The sequence below is a fragment of the Ornithodoros turicata genome, unplaced genomic scaffold (assembly GCF_037126465.1).
Source record: "Ornithodoros turicata isolate Travis unplaced genomic scaffold, ASM3712646v1 Chromosome17, whole genome shotgun sequence".
NCBI lineage: Eukaryota > Metazoa > Arthropoda > Arachnida > Ixodida > Argasidae > Ornithodoros > Ornithodoros turicata.
The window spans coordinates 3,569,556-3,587,209 of record NW_026999326.1 but is presented as its reverse complement, the minus strand read 5'-3'; the positions used below and the strand labels follow the sequence as shown (position 1 = coordinate 3,587,209).

General features: G+C 44.6%; 1 protein-coding gene across 1 annotated transcript; it reads left to right on the top strand.

The window, feature by feature from the left end:
- Positions 1–5,798: 5,798 nt before the first annotated feature.
- On the top strand, positions 5,799–7,040 carry LOC135372780 (uncharacterized). Its single transcript, XM_064606248.1, has one exon. It carries the CDS (start codon positions 5,799–5,801, stop codon positions 7,038–7,040), a length of 1,242 nt encoding a protein of 413 aa, XP_064462318.1.
- Positions 7,041–17,654: the final 10,614 nt, after the last annotated feature.

Genomic DNA, 17,654 nt, shown 5'->3' with positions numbered 1-17,654 from the left:
TCAATCATACATGTTATACTACAAGGAAGCTAGCTGGTACTATCAGATCCAAGCAGTTGATTTAACATGAACACAATCACATAGAAGGGTGAATAACAACCACCTTTATTGACTTATCTTGCTTGGTTGATGGCGACCGAAGGTGGCATATTTCTTCCCTCGCAATTTTTTTTATTGGTTTGTTCCAGCTAAAAGCAGAAGACATGACATAATAAAACCCTCCATAAGCATCACTTTGCCTCTTTGGCTTTGGCAAGCGTGGCTTTGCCTCCACAAGCATGACTTTGACATAAATGCTTTGTGCCGTGATAAAGGGTACTATGACTGTGTTTGCAGTACCATTTAAAACGTTGGCACCTAGAGGGCTAGATTGCAGCCCCCTTTTGCGTGCAGATACTCTGATGCCTGGAGAGCTGTAAGCTGTTCTTCCGGGTGAAAGAAAGCTCGAAGGCTGCATACGTTGTGGCTCACTGCAAAAGCCATACGGTTGGAGAAGAAATTACTGGACATAAAGCACAATGAGGCATGGTCCACCCAGGCCACAAGGAGGTACTGTTACTTTGATCCACCTTCTGTTAATGCAGCAAAAATACCCATTTCCACTGAAAGAAGGACTGTGACCTTTTTTTCTGTAGTGATTGAAGGGCACACGAGGTCATAACAAATTGTTTCCAAAAGCTGTTTTGTCGCGTTCTGACATGATCTGAGCCAACACGGCAATCTGATCAGGAAAATATTATCGTTCGCATGATTTCTCGAACGAAGAGGGACGAATTGCTCCATAAGGGCAGGAAGCAGAAGTTAACTTGTGCGTCCTTGGGACTATCCAGTGCTGCCAAAATATTTATCAATGAACATTTGTCACCGTCAAATAAACAACTGATGGGCGCTGCGGTAGCACGAAAAAAGATAACAAACTGGAAGCATCTGTGGACAAACAAAGGAAAGATTTATGCCAGGAAATCTGATGACTCTCCAGTTCTACAGATCAAAACCAAGGAAGATATCAATTTTATGTCGGGCTGAGACGGCGACTGCACCTTTGGTTCTTGTGACCGATCAGTATTTCTGCTCCATATTTCTCTCTACAGGACCTAGACGAGAAATATTTGTGTAACACATTTTCTTTGTTTCATTTAAATGTGCGTAGTTTAAATAAACATTACGATGAACTATGTTCATTAATTACATCAACAGAAAATCCCATAACTGTATTTGGGCTTTCTGAAACTTGGTTGAGAAAGGATAATGAAGTATACTACTCATTTCAAGGTTATAACACAGAATTTTCCAGTCGCACAGTCGGTTGCCACGGTGGAGTAGCGCTACTTGTGAATTAGGTGTTGCCGTACAGGCTGAGAGGAGACATTATAATCGAGTGCGATTTCTGCGAATCTATTTTTGTGGAGGTCTCTTCTGACTTTTTTAGTCCTGACTCATTAGCATTTAAGGGTAAAGACGTTATAATTGGTGTCATATATAGGTCGCCCCAGTGTAGCGTGACTGACTTTCTTGTAAAACTAGACGAAGTTCTTAGTGGTCTCCTTCTCTCCCAATACAACATTATAATAATGGGTGACATTAACATCAACATGCTTCAACATAGTCAGTCCAGTGAGTACTTGCATACTTTGCTTGCGAATGGTATGGATCAGTGGATCCGAGAGCCCACTCGTACTCCGGCTGACTGTGACGGCACCTTAATAGATCATGTCATATCGAATTTGAACGCGACTGTTTTCAAAGCTGGGGTGGTACCGTGCGATATGACGGATCATGATATCATCTTTGCTGTTGGATTGTTATCGTCTCATGTTATCACAGAACAAGTGACTCGTTCCCAAATCTGCGACTTTGATGTGGCAAGAACACTCCTGGGTGGAGTGGATTGGTCCTTTGTAAACACTGACATTTCCGCTGCTGCTAAGTTTAGTAAATTCCACAAAGTGCTCCTCGAATGTGTTGACGCATCATCTAGAACCATTTTGCGATCTCGGAGACAGATAAGACGTAAGCCATGGGTTACGGCTGCCTTGTTGCGATCCATAAACCATCGCGCTAATATGTATCAAAAGGTGCGCAATAATCCCGATAATTTGAGAATAAAAGAACGGTACATAAGATATCGGAATCTGACGACGAAATTACTACGCGTGTCAAAGAAAAATTATTTTCAACAAAAATTTTCTGCCGCGTTTGGAAATCCACGACAATCGTGGAATCTTATCAATAGTGCATTAGGGAAGGTGAAGCCAACTTCTGCTGTCTTAAACATAATGGATGACACCGGAACCCAAACTAGTAATCAGAAAGCTATATGTAATATATTGAACAAACATTTCTTAAGTGTTGTTTCACCGGTAGTTGCTGGCGATAATGAAAGGCAAGACAATATTTTGCCATCCCACAACGAATACACGTGTTTCTTTTCACCTTCTTGTCCCGGCGAAGTAGAATCAGTCATTCGGAGACTGAAACAAACCGCAGCTGTGGGGTACGATAAGATATCGGTTTCCTTTCTCAAGAACACAGTATGCTTGATATCTGAACCCTTGTCGTGTATTTTTAATGAGCTGATAAGCGAAGGATGTTTTCCTGATGAATTAAAAATTGCCAAGGTCTAAGCCTATTTTTAAAAAAGGTAGTAGAGTACAACCGGAGAATTACAGGCCAATATCTATCTTGCCCACACTTGCTAAAATATTTGAACGTCTACTGCTTACTAGACTTGAGGACTTTTTTCAGAAACACAATTTATTATCAGACTTTCAGTTTGGATTCCGTAGAAATAAATCAACGGAATTGGCTGCCCTCTCCATTAGTGAACTGATTAAACGTAATATAGAATCAAAATTGTTAACCATGGGCGTTTTTGTGCACCTTAAAAAAGCGTTCGACACTATAGATCATTCTCTATTGTGCATAAAATTGGAACGCTATGGAGTCCGTGGCGTCGCTCACAGTTTAATACGTAATTATCTCCGGAATCGAAGACAATTTGTACAACTCGGGGAAACGTCTTCGTTTCTTGGGTCCAATTCTACTGGTGTTTCACAAGGATCCATTTTGGGACCGTTTTTATTTCTTGTTTGCATAAACGACTTGGCTTCATACCTTAACTCTCAAACAATCTTATATACAGATGACACATCAATCTTTGTTGAGAGTCATGACGTTGTGGACTTGTATGCAAAAGCTAATAACGTTCTTTTAAGGTTAAACACCTGGTTAACTTACAATCAACTCGTAGTCAGTCCAGCCAAATCATCCTATGTCTTATTCAAGCCACCACAAGTGCACATTCGAACAGACGGCATATCTCTGTCCCTAGGTGCACATATCATTGAAAGACGTTCGTCAGTTAAACTGTTAGGCTTAGTGTTTGATGAACATCTCTCATGGCATGAACATATTTCGCACATCTGTCAAAAAATATACTCAGGTATATATGCCATTGTCAAACTTCGATATCTCTTTCCCTTATCAGTTCTCAGAACAGTATACATGTCACATATTCAAAGTTATATATCTTATGGCATTGAATGTTATGCATTGACATACCGGTCCACGACACATCCAGTGCGCATAGCCCAGAATAAGGCGCTTCGTGCCATGTTATCGCTATCGCCTCAAGAAAGTGTCTCTTTTGTATATCATGTTTTCAATATACCGTCGGTTCAGGTTTTGCTTATGCGTAGATTGTGTGTAATTGTTTTCAAACTGCGGCACAGTCTAATTTCCGTACCGTTTGTAAGTTTACAGACCAAGACCTGCGTAATCCCATTAAGGAATCAGGGATCATTTGTCTTGACTTTGCCTAGTATTCGAACCAACTATGGCTACTTTTCTTTCCAGTATTTCGCGGCCAAAGTTTGGAACTCGCTTCCACCTTATATTCATACTTGTAATTCGTTAGTGGTTCTCAGGAAGATGATTCATGATTATTTCATGGGTGAAAGCGCTGTGTAATTGTCGTTGGTGCTTTACATATCAGGTGTTGACTCTTCATGTTGTTGATATTGGTGTTTTCTTCTTTGATTGAAAGGTCCTGGTCCTGTATGAGTCGTTTGTAATACTAATTATTTTTTATTTTTTTATTTTGTGTTTCCTAGCGATCACTGTCGTATGTCAGCTTGAGTTGTATGCATACAATATTGGATCAATTCCACGCCTATGGCGTTTGATCCTTCTAATTCGTGCCGTATAATGCATTCAATTTCTTTACCCCATTTTGTATGGCATTACCTCTGTACAAGCTGTAAAATAAAACATTTGAACTGAACTGAACTGAACTGAACTGAACAATATGGTCAGCTGATGCAATAAGATCTACAGAAAACACATGCCAGAAGATTCTGAACATGCTATAGGAGAGGGTCTGTCCTTGAAATGATGAGATTTGTTAACTTTCCAGATGACTTCAGGTATGTGGAAACAGTCATAAATGTTGACAAAGCTGTTATGAAGCAGCAACGGCAACTGAGCTGTAGAACTGGGCAGAACAGGAGAACGCTAAAATTGTTCAAAGTGTGCTATAGCGTCATACGGATGGCATATGAATCAGCTGACAAACATTTTTCTGGCATAAGAACAAATACACCTGTAGGTTCTCAAAATGGAAAAGCCCGGCGTCGGGAACTTGGCGCCCCCATCGCAGGGCAGCAGCCCCAGTAGCCCCCTCCTGCACTCACGGTTGGATCGCCGCAGGAGGGAGACCACCACGTATAGCTGTGCGTGGCTTTCCCGTGTCTGGAGAAAGGGGGATCCTGGCAGTTGAGTGGACCCGGAGGTTGTTTAGGACCCTTCGGGGCCCCTCCGGGAAAGCAACACACCGCTTTGGCCCCTGGTTCCCATAGACGGGTGGTAGCTCTTCACGTCGTCGCAGCACCCGCAATGCAATGGCCTCAATGAACGTGCCAATCAAACAATCATCACGCGTCTCAAGTGCAAAATCAATGAGAGACCGCGAACGCCATGGCCGGAATTGTTGATGGAGGTCATGGACGAGTACAACCGCACCCCACACGAGGTCACCGGGTTCGCCCCCAGCTACCTGCTTTTTGGATTTCCGTCATACCAGCCACCTCTTTCTCAGCCATTGGTGCCGTTAGAAGAGGCACGACGGAAAGCCGTCTCGAATTCCTTGGCCTACCACAACAAAAACAAGGTGCTGTATGACAAGAGGTTCATTCCCACTGAGTTCAACCCTGGTGATCATGTTCTCTACGAGACGCCTTGGCAGGCCAACAGAGGGAAACTTGCGCCAGTCATGGAGGGTCCATACACAATCATACGCAAAGTTTCACCGGTGAACTACGAAATCGACCGTCCTGTGCAGCCTCTCGGAAGAGCTACGGACATTGTGAACATTTGTAAACTGCGCCGCTACCATCCACCCATGTGTGCTAACCTTGGAGGGGGGGGGAGTGTGACATATGAAAGAAGAGGCACTGGGCGGGCGGGCGCATGGACACTAATTGGAAGCAACTCCATCGGGAACGGACGTTCTCTGTTCGTCGTCGGCGACTAGCTGAATAATCCTGGCCGGGCCGGCCCGGATTATTCAGCTAGTCGCCATCTTCCCTTTCATTGCTTTTCCTTTCTACCCTCTCTTCTATCTCCCTCCTCACCCTTTCACCCTCTTTGGCGGCAAGGGTCAACCTTGGGCAGTGCTTTCTGTCTTTGATAAGCTGCACTTGGGTATAGTGTAGAGGTAGTGTTAGCGTGTGGGACACGTTCCCTGAGTTGGGCTCCGTGGTGGGTGGCACGCCTTCTACACCGAATCATGCTCCCACTGCATGGATCATCAAACAGCCAAAAAGAATGATCGGCCCTTTAAGAGGAGCCGCAACGAAGTACGCACACTGCAGATCGGAGCAAAACCTGAAGAGCCATGGTTCCCTAAGATCCTTGTTATACATTCTGATGATCAAGAAAAACCACTATCCAAGATGTCTCCCTGTCTTGTGGCAAAGACACTTGAACAGGCTATCGGAAAGGCATACAATGCCAAGAAGCTTGGCTCGGGTGACATCCAGGTCGAGATCCAGAGCAGACAGCAGAGCTCGGCGCTAATGTCCGTTGGAAAGATTGGCGAGACTTTGGTCTCTGTCATCGCACATCGTACTTTGAATATGGTGAAGGGGGTCATCTCTGTGGGTGAGCTTCTGTCATGTACAGAGTCTGAGATTGAGGAGGGACTCAAAGAGCAAGGTGTCGTTAGTGCAAAAAGGATAGTCCTACGAAGGGACAACAAAGAGATCCCCACAAAGCATATAATTCTGACACTTCAACTTCATGCTCTCCCACCGGAGATAAAGGCCGGGTATGTTAACTGTCGCATCCGTCCGTACATACCAAACCCTAAACGGTGTTTCAAGTGCCAATGTTTTGGCCACCATTCCCAGGTTTGTCGTGGGCAGCTGGTCTGCCCGAAATGTGCCAGTACCAACCACAGTCAAGAGTCATGCGGCAACGCTTTCCATTGTGTGAACTGCCAGGGCGATCACCCTGCATATTCTAGAACTTGTCCACGTTTCAAAGATGAAAAAGAAGTTCTCAAAATAAAAACTGAACAAAATTTGACCTTCAAAGCGGCACGTGCGCAGCTAGATTTTCAAAGAAAAGGCACTTTTTCTGAGGTGGTGCGTAGGGGAGTCGCACCACCCAGAAAGTCGGTGGAGACCCAAACTGTTGGGCCTCCACTGCAGACTCCCCATCATGTTCCCACGGACACTCAGGTGTCCCCTTCAGTTTCCCTGACCAGCCAAAGTGCTGAGCAGGAAGAAGCAGCTGGCACCTCGAAGGAGGTTGGCAGCACGCTTTCTCTTTGGGATGGGTTTGCTGAAAGCCCTTCCCAGAGTGTTGCACAGGACATGGAGCTCGATGGCGACGACTGCACGTCGCAGAAGTCGTCATCCAGCCTTCCAGGCATGACCTCTCAGGTGAGAGAGCAAAGAGAAAAAGCTGGTGGCAGAGGAAGGGGGAATAAACCCAGGGACAAAAGCAAACCGGCCCCACCACGAGTGCTACCTCCCTGAATGCTCTTCTCTTACAAGATGCCTAAGCAAATCCCTACACACACTCAAATGAAAGAGTGGTCTTTCATTCTCCTCCTCTTCCTCATACTCCTCATGGCTCCTACTAGCATTATTCAGTGAAATTGCCGGGGTCTTACCACAAACATTGATGACATCCATGATCTCTCAGAAAAACATAATTCCATCTGTTTCTGTTTGCAAGAGACATACCTTTACCCTGAAATTTCGAATCCTTTAAGACAATGGAACATCTTCCGGAGAGACAGGGTAGACGCAGGACGAGCAGCAGGAGGTGTTGCAGTGCTGACTCGAAAGGAACTTCCTGCACGAAATGTCCCACTCACAACAACACTCGAGGCAGTTGCTGTACAAATCTGTTTCGATACTGTTATAGCAGTATGCTCTTTATACCTTCCACCTTCAGTTGCCGTGGCACAAAAAGAATTTGAGAAACCCCTAGATCAACTACCCGAGCCGTTTATTGTACTGGGACACTTCAATGCGCACAATCCACTGTGGGGCAGCAGGAAGGCTGACGTTCGTGGCAGGATGTTCGAGCGAGTTCTACTGAGTTCACTGAATAGTAACACACCTTCCAAAAAGGTATGGGAAAGGCTGAGAAAAATCAGGGGAGATTATCGAGGCCTTTCTATTCCTCCCTTGCAAATTAATAATAGCCCTTGTGAGAGCTTGGAAGAACAAGCTAATGTTCTGGGGGAACACTTTCAGAATATTTCTAGCTCCTCCCACTACACCAGGGAGTTTCTTAAGGTCAAAATGCGTGCTGAGAAACGCAGCATTTTAAATGGTGGTAGTGACAACAGTGCACATGTCCTTTAACATGTCTGAACTCTCAAGGGCGTTACCTCCTTCAAAAGACACAGCACCGGGTCCAGACAGGATAACTTATTCTATGCTACGCCATCTGTCGGGTACATCGAATGAACGCCTCTTACAATTCTTCAACCTGGTTTGGAGAGAACGATGTCTTCCAACTCAGTGGAAGGTAGCTACAATTATCCCTGTCCTTAAACCGGAGAAGGACCCATCATCACCTGGTAGCTACAGGCCTATCCCGCTCACCAGCTGTTTAGGCAAAACTTTTGAGCGAATGGTGAACAACCGTTTGATACACTTTCTTGAGGAAAACCAGTGCCTTAGTCGATACCAGTGCGGTTTCCGAGCAGGCTGTTCAACAACTGACCATCTCCTCCGCTTGGAATCTACCATTCGTGAAGCCTTTGTAAAAGGACAGCACTGCGTGTCGGTATTCTCCCCTAACCTATTCTCCCCAGGTACCTCGAAAAAGCTTATGACACCACGTGGCGTCACGGCATCCTCGTAGACTTGCATTCGTTGGGGGTACGAGGCCGTTTGTTACGATGCATTGCCAACTTCCTTCAAGGAAGGACCTTCAGAGTGCAGCTTGGTACAGCTTTCTCAACCTTTTTATCCAGGAGAATGGTGTACCACAGGGGTCGATCCTTAGTGTTACCTTGTTTCTCGTCAAGATGAACTCTGTTGCCAATGCAATCCCACCTTCCTTAGCCTACTCCTTATATGTCGACGCCATTCAAATCTCGTATTGCTCCAGAAGCATGGTCATGTGCGAGAGACAACTCCAGTTAACTATAAACAAACTCTCCGAATGGTCTACAAAGAATGGTTTCACCTTCTCACCCAATAAGACAGTTTGTGTGCCATTTTCAAGGGCTAGAGGAATTGTCCCAGAACCTGACCTCAAGATGAATGGTCACAATCTGCTTGTTGCACACGAACATAAATTTCTTGGTGTTCACTTTGACAGCAAGCTCACCTTTTTACAACATGTCAAACAACTAACCTCACTGGCAAAATACAATAAACATGAAACACCTCTGATTCAGCTTCAGCACGAGTTTCAGCATCTGCGGGAGAGTTTTGGAGGCCATGTTGAGATATATACTGACGGGTCGAAGACAAACACAGCGGTGTCATGCGTCATGGTGTCCGAGACAGAAATAAGATATCGCAGGTTAAAGAATGTTGCATCTATCTTCTGTGCTGAGGTTTATGCAATCATCCAGGCACTGAACTTCATTTTGCAGAATTGCATGAAGTCTTCAGTAATCTACACAGACTCCTTAAGCTCATTACATGCTATATGTAGTCTGAGGACGGGGGAAAACTTCCTTGTACACAGAGCACAGTGTTTGGCATGGACATGGACATGGACAATAAAGGGTATTCCTTGATCCTTTGCTAGGTGCCAAGCCATGTGGGCATCCATGGCAACGAGTGTGCAGATAGAGCGGCCACTGCTGCTCTCACCGCCGACATTACCCCTTTTGACATCCCATATGAAGAATTCAGGCGCTCTTTAAAGGCAAATATAGACACCAAATGGCAACACCTCTGGGATACACAGGAACAAAATAAGCTTCATGTCATCAAGCCCCACTGTGGGGCCCGTGTAAGCAGTTTAGAATGTCGGCTGCATGACGTCTTGCGAAGTCGCCTCAGAATTGGCCACACATACCTCACGCACGGATTCTTGGTTTGTGGGGAGGACCCACCCTGTTGTACAGTTTGTGGTGTGCAGCTCACTGTGCTGCACATGCTGATCACCTGCCCATTGCACGAACAGCACCGCCGTAGATATTATAAAGAATTTTATGATCAGTATTTACCTTTTCACCCAGCCCTTTTGCTCGGTGATCAGGCTGTTGTTCCTTTTAGTAATGTATGCAATTTTTTAAAAGACATTGGCTGTCTCAGTGACATATAAGATATCCCCACTTTAGCCCTTTAGTTTAGACCATAACATATCTCACCTCTGTTTTGGCGCTCTCTAGTCCTCGTTGCTTTTGCGCCAAAAAAACCCAAACATCATCATCATCAAAATGGAAAAGCAGAGTGTCGATTTTCGCAGGAGACAGCCATTTCAGGCAGGCATCTTCTTTCTTTTTTTTCGCTTCCTAGATGACCTCAACCGAGGAAGAAGCTGCATCACATCATGGTGACAAAATTTTGCTTTTGTAACGAAAAATAAGCCTGTAGATTTTCAATATGTTATAGGAGAGGACTGGTTATACAAATAAGGAGAGATTTCTTTTAGACGACCTAAATGTGAATGTACTATCTGAAAAAAAAGTAATTTTTGGCAAGTGCTTGATATTCTCAAACGCTTGGTTAAACAATGAATATACATAGATTAGCTTGATATTTTTATGTCAAGCTAATCCCCGTGCAGCGGTTTACAAGCATAAATAATCTGGGGCTTCTTCAAGAATGCTAATTTGCAAGAAATTTATCGTAAACAAATGCTGTAAATGTAGATGTCAGAAGGAAGCTCGTAAGAGACAACCTCATATTTCGGCACAGCTTAAAGGAACTATGAAATGATTTTTTTTCTCGTTTTCATCACAAAGAAAACCTTTTTCCGAGTCTAGAACCAAAATTTTACCTTCATCATGCGAGGAGTATTCTCGGGAGGGAATTTAAACGGAGCGGCGAAGCATGGAGGTAAGAAACTAAGGAGATGCCCTAAGCGCCTCTCCCAATGCAACCCGCGCATGGCATTGTGGTTAGTTGCCCACACACGTGACCCATAAACGTCACGGCAAGACGTCATAAAACATGGCGTCCTCCATGTCCGGGGCGTACCTTACCTGAATACAGAGACGAGCTGCGGCCGAATAACTTGTTTTCGCGTTCATAACATCTTCGGAGTTAGAAGTTATCACACCCGTTGAAACACAAGATAGATCATCTCAGTGTGGAAGCAATGGATCACTAAATCGCTAGAAGAGGTACGTACGTCATCGTGACATTGCCTGGCTTCTCTTCTGTTTTGCTGTGATTTATCACGCGGCCAATGTTGAAACACCCCATAACCTTCAAAGTATTGTGCGAATGGACTCCTTGAAGGTAAGAGGTTTCCTGAAGATGAGGTTTGCTAAACTTCCAAGTCTCCGCGCAGACCGCCATAACGCCGAAACATGTGGAGATCACGTGACTGGGCAACTAGATGGGCGTGGTATTGCCAGGAGCGACCGCTAGAGGGGTCCCACTGCCCTCCGATCTTATAGCCCTCTCCTTAGTTTCCTACCTCCATGCGGCGAAGGGAGGACAGCAGGCTGCGCGCCGTGGCGAGCTGCCGAGCGGAGACACAGCGGGCAACTTGACGGGACCACGGCCGGCTCGGCAACACGTCATCGTGACGTGATGCCGAGCCGAAGGGTCCCGCCAGGAGCATGCGCTGTAGGATCCCGCGTATGCGTTCATCGGGAGTGGAAATCTCCATGACGGCAGCTTCCGCGCGATGGTCGCAGTCTACCGCAGTCGCATTGACGCATCCTGTGGTTTTCGTCGACATGCCGAGACGATGTGGGATAAATGGTTGCCCAAATTTACGTCAATATTCGCCTGGTATCCAATGTCTCATGCTTCCCAGTGACGAGACGGACAGCCTTTGATGCCACGAAGCAATCGGACCGGCGGAGAGGAAAGACGATGTGGTGCCATCGACTGATCGTGTTTGTAGCGGACATTTCCATGATCGAATTTACGAAGGGTACGCTGAATCTCTTCAACGTACTGGATAACGCGCTCAGTGGCGTCTGAATCAAGGTGTAGCACCATCACAATACCTGTCCACACCGGGGAAAGAACATCCACCTAAACGGCGCAAAGGTGTGAGTATTTTTCGTTGGGGTTAAAAAAGGTTTCTCAGTCCGTGTGGTTCAAATGCTATAATAGATTTCAGGATTTCGTGAATAGGTTAACTCTCATCTGCGTGACTCTGAACCTTGCCGCCGCTTACCGCACAGAGAGAGTAAAAAAAGAAAATAGAAGTTACCGAATCTAGTCCCTAAACTCAGGTGGTACACTGTTGGTAAAAGTACACTTCGTTTAGCATGATCTTAGAAACCATACTTCAACAAAATATTTATGTAATATGTTGAACATACGTATCCGTTCTTTTCTCTTCACTCATCTGCTTTCATGTTTACAGGTGACTTCCTCAGCGGAGCCTGAAACCCCCTAGGTGAGACAGCATGATCATTTAACCTACTATTCAGAGCAGACAAATGCTGTGCACCCTCTTTCCAGATTCCTCTTTAATGCAGTGTCTTGCCTACCATTCGGGCTCTGTATATTGTTCACAAGTTTCTTTTACCTTTTTTGTTATTTGATTTACAGTTTGCTTTATTATGTGCACAAATATGATATTGAGGGGGCATTTTCTTGTTTACACTTCTTATCTTATAATCATTGCTGAGTTAGATTACATCATTTGCATTCACCAGAACTGGAGTTGTATACTGTGTTATTTTCTTCTCTCAAGTCAGGGCAGCCCATGTGTATGGCTGCTGAAGTCTTTCACCACGGGAACGTACCAGGACAACTCCAGCAAGTGCTCTGCAGGTCACCTCTAAATTAAAGGAACCTACTTTTGATGCACTATGTCCTCATGAGATTTTGTTCCTGCTACAACTCTGCGTTTTGTTTCACATTACAAAAAAATAACCCTACCAACCATTATCATACCAGTGGTGTACTGCTGTGTTCATCCAGTTCAACTGGCCCTGGCCATCCTGCAAGGCCGTGCAGCTACTTCAGCCCTTATATGCTGGTAACACTGGTGCCAATACAGTTGTTAGATGAGCTGTGTGATAGTGTAAAATAGAACATATCCTGTGTTCTATTAAAAATAAAAATTATGCATGTATAGCATATAATGTGTATATGTAGATGTTAGGTCTTAGTTATTGTACTATTTCAGCTAAATGTCGACATATCAGCTGTTTGAGCCTGATGCCCTCGTCCTTGACGGACATACAAGTGTGCCCACACCCTCGGAGGAGCCTGCATAGCGAGGACTCTGTCCCGGTGGCAAATGGAACAGTTTTTTCACAAAGGAACCAGATTTCCGGCAGAAGACCAACAAGCAGTTTGCTTGGAATAGTACCAATTACTTGTGGTTTTTCTACTTGCAAAATATTGGGCATGCTACGTCGGTACTGGGGTTTTTTGCTTCTTTCCAGTTACCTCAACTGGTGACTTCAAGCTTACCTAACACAATAATATAAGAGGGCAATGAAGCAGGCGAACTGGTGTCGTGAGATTGTGTCCCTCAGTCTTAGGGTTATGGATGTATTACACAGTATTGGAAACCTGGTTGAACAATAAATTTGTTAAACGACAAACACTGATCAGAAATAAATACGATGTGCCGAATACTCTTACACAATATGCTACAGCTGAGTTTTTGTAGGCATGATTGTTGGCAATGCTAAATGTTCAGATTTACGACGTGCTCAACATTGAATACAGAATACGTGACGTGCTCATAAATAAATTCTTGCATGAAACATAATCTTAGGCAAACAAGAAGTCCTTCGATGGAAGGAAATAGAGCAATCTGTAGAACAATAAATGCAGAGTAAATCAAAATCGCCTGAGGGCACGAAGCTGCTTTGAATAATAACAGTAATGATGACGAAGAACACGAGTTGAAACAAAGTAAAACAAAACATTAGACCACCCAGTCTTTTACGATAATTCGTGCAAATAAATCGAGCAAGAAAGGGGGCATCTTCCAAATATAACAAAGCGCTTCCTTTGTTGTCAGATTGCCAACACGTAAACATAACTGCAACTGACGTAAATATAACTGCAATGCCAAGCAACCACCAGACACTTTCCATTGGTGACGGCGATACAACCAATACACGTTGCGGTGAATCGCTAGAGGCCCACGTAACTCGTCAGCAAAACTCCCAAAGCCACGGAGGTACTTGAGTTCCTTGTTGTGAACGGCCGCAGAGCAGAGGACGAATACATTCGATGAAAAAGTACAGCTCACATGTCATATTTGCCAGCTCAACTGTAGCAAACGATTCACACGCAAAAAGCTGTTCATTATAGCGTGTTATCCGAACGCCTCCAACCACGAAAACGTAATGCTTCAACTTCAACCCTCAGACGCGCCCAGAGACCTTGTGACCTTCTATGTGCGACTGGACAGCGACACTCGACAGCTCGCAGAATTACTTGCCATTGCGCAACACAGGTGACGTAACGGGGCACAGAAGTGCGGTCCGTACAGTTACACCATCGACGAGAGAATGTGCGCGGGAGAGGAGGAACGCGGAAGAGACATTTCGAGCGCGCGCTCCTCGCAGAGTGGAGCGATTTCGTCCGAAAAAATTTGTGGCATATCAGTTTCTCGGCTGGAAGAACAGTTTCCAGCGAAAAAAATGTATGGGGTTCGGGAAATTTCATAGTACCTTTAATGCGCCACCATTGTTCAAGAAAACAAAATGATGATGTACATTCTATTATGCATCGTCTAAAAATTGCACAAAATTTTTGTCAGTGATATTTAGGAGAGTCAAGCTACATCTCTGGCTGGTTTTGGCCGGAGTAGCCCAGATTGGCAGTTACACAAGCAGATATATGTCAACATTGAAAAGATTAAAGCTCAGCTACGCCGATTTTCGAGTGTCACAGAATGGAATGGTACTCACACGATGTGTTCATAAGGGAACACTGATTATGTATGCAAAATAGTTATCCCAAACTCCTCGCGGTTTTCCGAAAAAGTGAATTTTTAGTTTCACTGACATCCCGTCTTGTGGCCCGCAAACCCTGTGTCGACGACACATTCGTGGTCTGCCCGCGCTCCGGCTTGGCATGACTTTTGGCTTGGTTTCTTCCGCCAAGCTGGCCAGTTTCTTCTGCCGAGCCGTCTGCTGCGCAGATTCACATTGGGGAAGTGATAAACAGTTCGCTATTAGGGAGCCAGTATATTTCTGGACTTCACTAAACCCACGAGGAACGTGAGTTTTGCTTCCTTCGACTGCAAAGCATTTGCTAGGCCAGTACAGGTGTGGTTCGTGTTCTGTGCTGCGTGCCGAGAATGCGTGAGCATTTTGCTCCCGTCTGCAAGAACACTTCAGCATGCAGTTCCAGTGTTTCAAACCACAATTTTCATAAAGGCGAAAGAGAAATCTATTGACTGCAACAATCGGTTACAACTTCGACTGTGTGCCACCTTCGAAAGCAGCGATTTGATCAGTTCATCTGGCTCATACGAATGTTACGGAAGCAATGCGCAACTTCTTTCACAAGAAGCCGAAGATGTTTCGTCCGGGATGCTGTGCCAACCTTATCTGCAGCAGGAGATTGCAGGGGCAGGACTGGGCAGCAGAAAAAGGTAAGACGCGTAATGTTAGACAAGTCAGTCATGCGGTGCAAATTGCATCACGTAGAAGAGAAAAATACGCTATCTGTTAGTTACTGCTTCATCCTTTAGAGATTACGCCCCAGCAGGTACAGATTTGGAATTGCCTTATTTGTTAAATGATTTCGCAGGCATTCTGGCACCACCGAAAAGCTTGCACTCCTCGTCTCAACTATCACCGTCTGGGGTTCAAGCTGAAGGCTGTCACCAGTGCCAACCAGACGCCCCTTCAAAGTTCATCTGTTTTTGTTGACGGAACAGTGACACCTGGTACTGAAACATTTCATTTTCCGATTAATCAAGTGCATTCCACCACTTGTGCTCGACTTCTTGTGTTCGTATACCCTTGCTGTTGCTCGCTAGCTTATAGCAACCATGCCTGAGGTGCCAGCGCTTTCAGAGTACATTTAAGCAGTATCATCGTATCATATGCACGGCAGCACATCTTGTGTATTTTGAGTAAGGTATAAATTCAGTGCTGGCTCAGCTGTTGTATTTTGGTCACAAATAAGGTGTTCTTCCACAGCGCTCAAGGGCAGTTCAAGCAGTTTCATGCGTGCAACAGCACATACTTTTTCTCAGTTTTGACTAAGGTAAATCAAAATCTTCCAGTTGATGTCTTTCGGTCATAAATTATGTTTTTCAAGACATTCAAACAGCATCATGTGTGCAACAGTACATACTTTTTCTCAGGTGAAGTAAGGTAAATCTGTCTGCTGTTGTCTTCTGGCAGTGCAGCAGAAGCTTTTGTTGAATTCAAGTGGTATCATGTATACAGAAACTTGTTTTATGCCTTTCTGTAGCTGCTGTACTAATATTGTGAGTACAGAGACATTACTGCAGAACATATCGGAGCATCTTGTGTGCTATTGTTTGTATCATCTGCAGCAGTATATTGATAATGTTAATTATTCAATGACTTCAGCTAACATTTACGTTCTTACTTCCAGGTAAACCTGTCACGCAGATGCCCTACCCATTGGTATGCATAGTTCAAGATTGTACCGAAACAATCCACCTGGAGCATTATTCTTCAATTGGCATTACTATCACAACACACCACATACTGCATGTCTATGGTGCGTGTACAATGCATCAAACCTATTCTCAGGTACAGGCCAGCTGGTACGCAATTACAACATGAAACAACTGACACAGAGACCGTAAAGTCATGCCTTTTCCTCCGCGCCTCGGGTTTCATGTTATTATCCTCACATGCAAATAAATTTGCCTGTGCTGTGCAGCATGAGCAAAAGCATATATTGTTTGTGGTCACATGACACGGAACACAAATACAGTGAAACCTTCCTATGTTGGACACCCGCGGTGCAGCCGAAGCGTCTCCTACTTATAGAGGTGTCCGAGTTACAGAATATGACGGCAACAAAAAATGGAAGAGATCACAGCTGTGAGAAATGTCCCCCTCCTTCAATTTAAGGTCCTTAGTGGTACCTGGTGGTGGTTCCTGGTAGTGGTACCTCTACCCACTCTTCACTGATAATTATTACTGATTTTAGTATATTGAATTCCGTTCAGATTCTACTCAATGGCATTACCTCTAGAGCTTTTCGAGCAGCAAGGACTTGTCTCTGAAGCGTCAGCCCACTTCTCATAGCTTTGGTGCAGTGTTTGTTCAAAGGCTCTAGACAAACTGAAGACAAGTGCTCACATAAAGAATTACAATGTAGGCTGACAGCACTTGTTTTTTTTTTTTTGGAGTCTAAAAACTAAAGCAACAAAATGCTGAGACCAGTATAGGGGAAAAAAGGGGCAAAAGTCAAGGCCACTGGCTCATTTTGGGATTTTTTGGGATGGTGCAAAGATGGGCCGATATTGAGGTAATTTGACCAGGGTTTTCTCCGACTTTGCAGGGAAAACCCTATCCTACTTCCAAGATAGGGAGGTGTTCGACATAGAGAATTTCGTCCCCATGTAGTTTCAATGTTAGCCTGCCCGTGCAATGAAATCATGGGGAGTTGTCCGAGGTAGGGAGGTGTCCGACTTTGGAGGTTTTACTGTACTATAGAGCATTCTACATCATGTAATCTAACAGTTGTTCACGTTTGGATATTTTAACCATGGAATTTACCCTGCATGCACCATACCATGTTCAAACACGAACAACTGCTAGAGAGCAGCATATACTGTTTCCGTATAGCACTTATGGCTTGCGTCCTGTGATCGGAAACAGTGGTGTCTTTTTTCCGCTACAACCAGTAAACTACAATAAAGGTTTAGAAATACTGTGTCATACCATAAAGCACTATGGGAAATGGCAGTTTGAAAAACTGGAGAAGACTGTCATTAGAATGGGGGACATGTTCTACGGTGAAATTTTTTACAGTGTGTGCTGTACCACGTAATGCACTGCAGGCCTACCACAG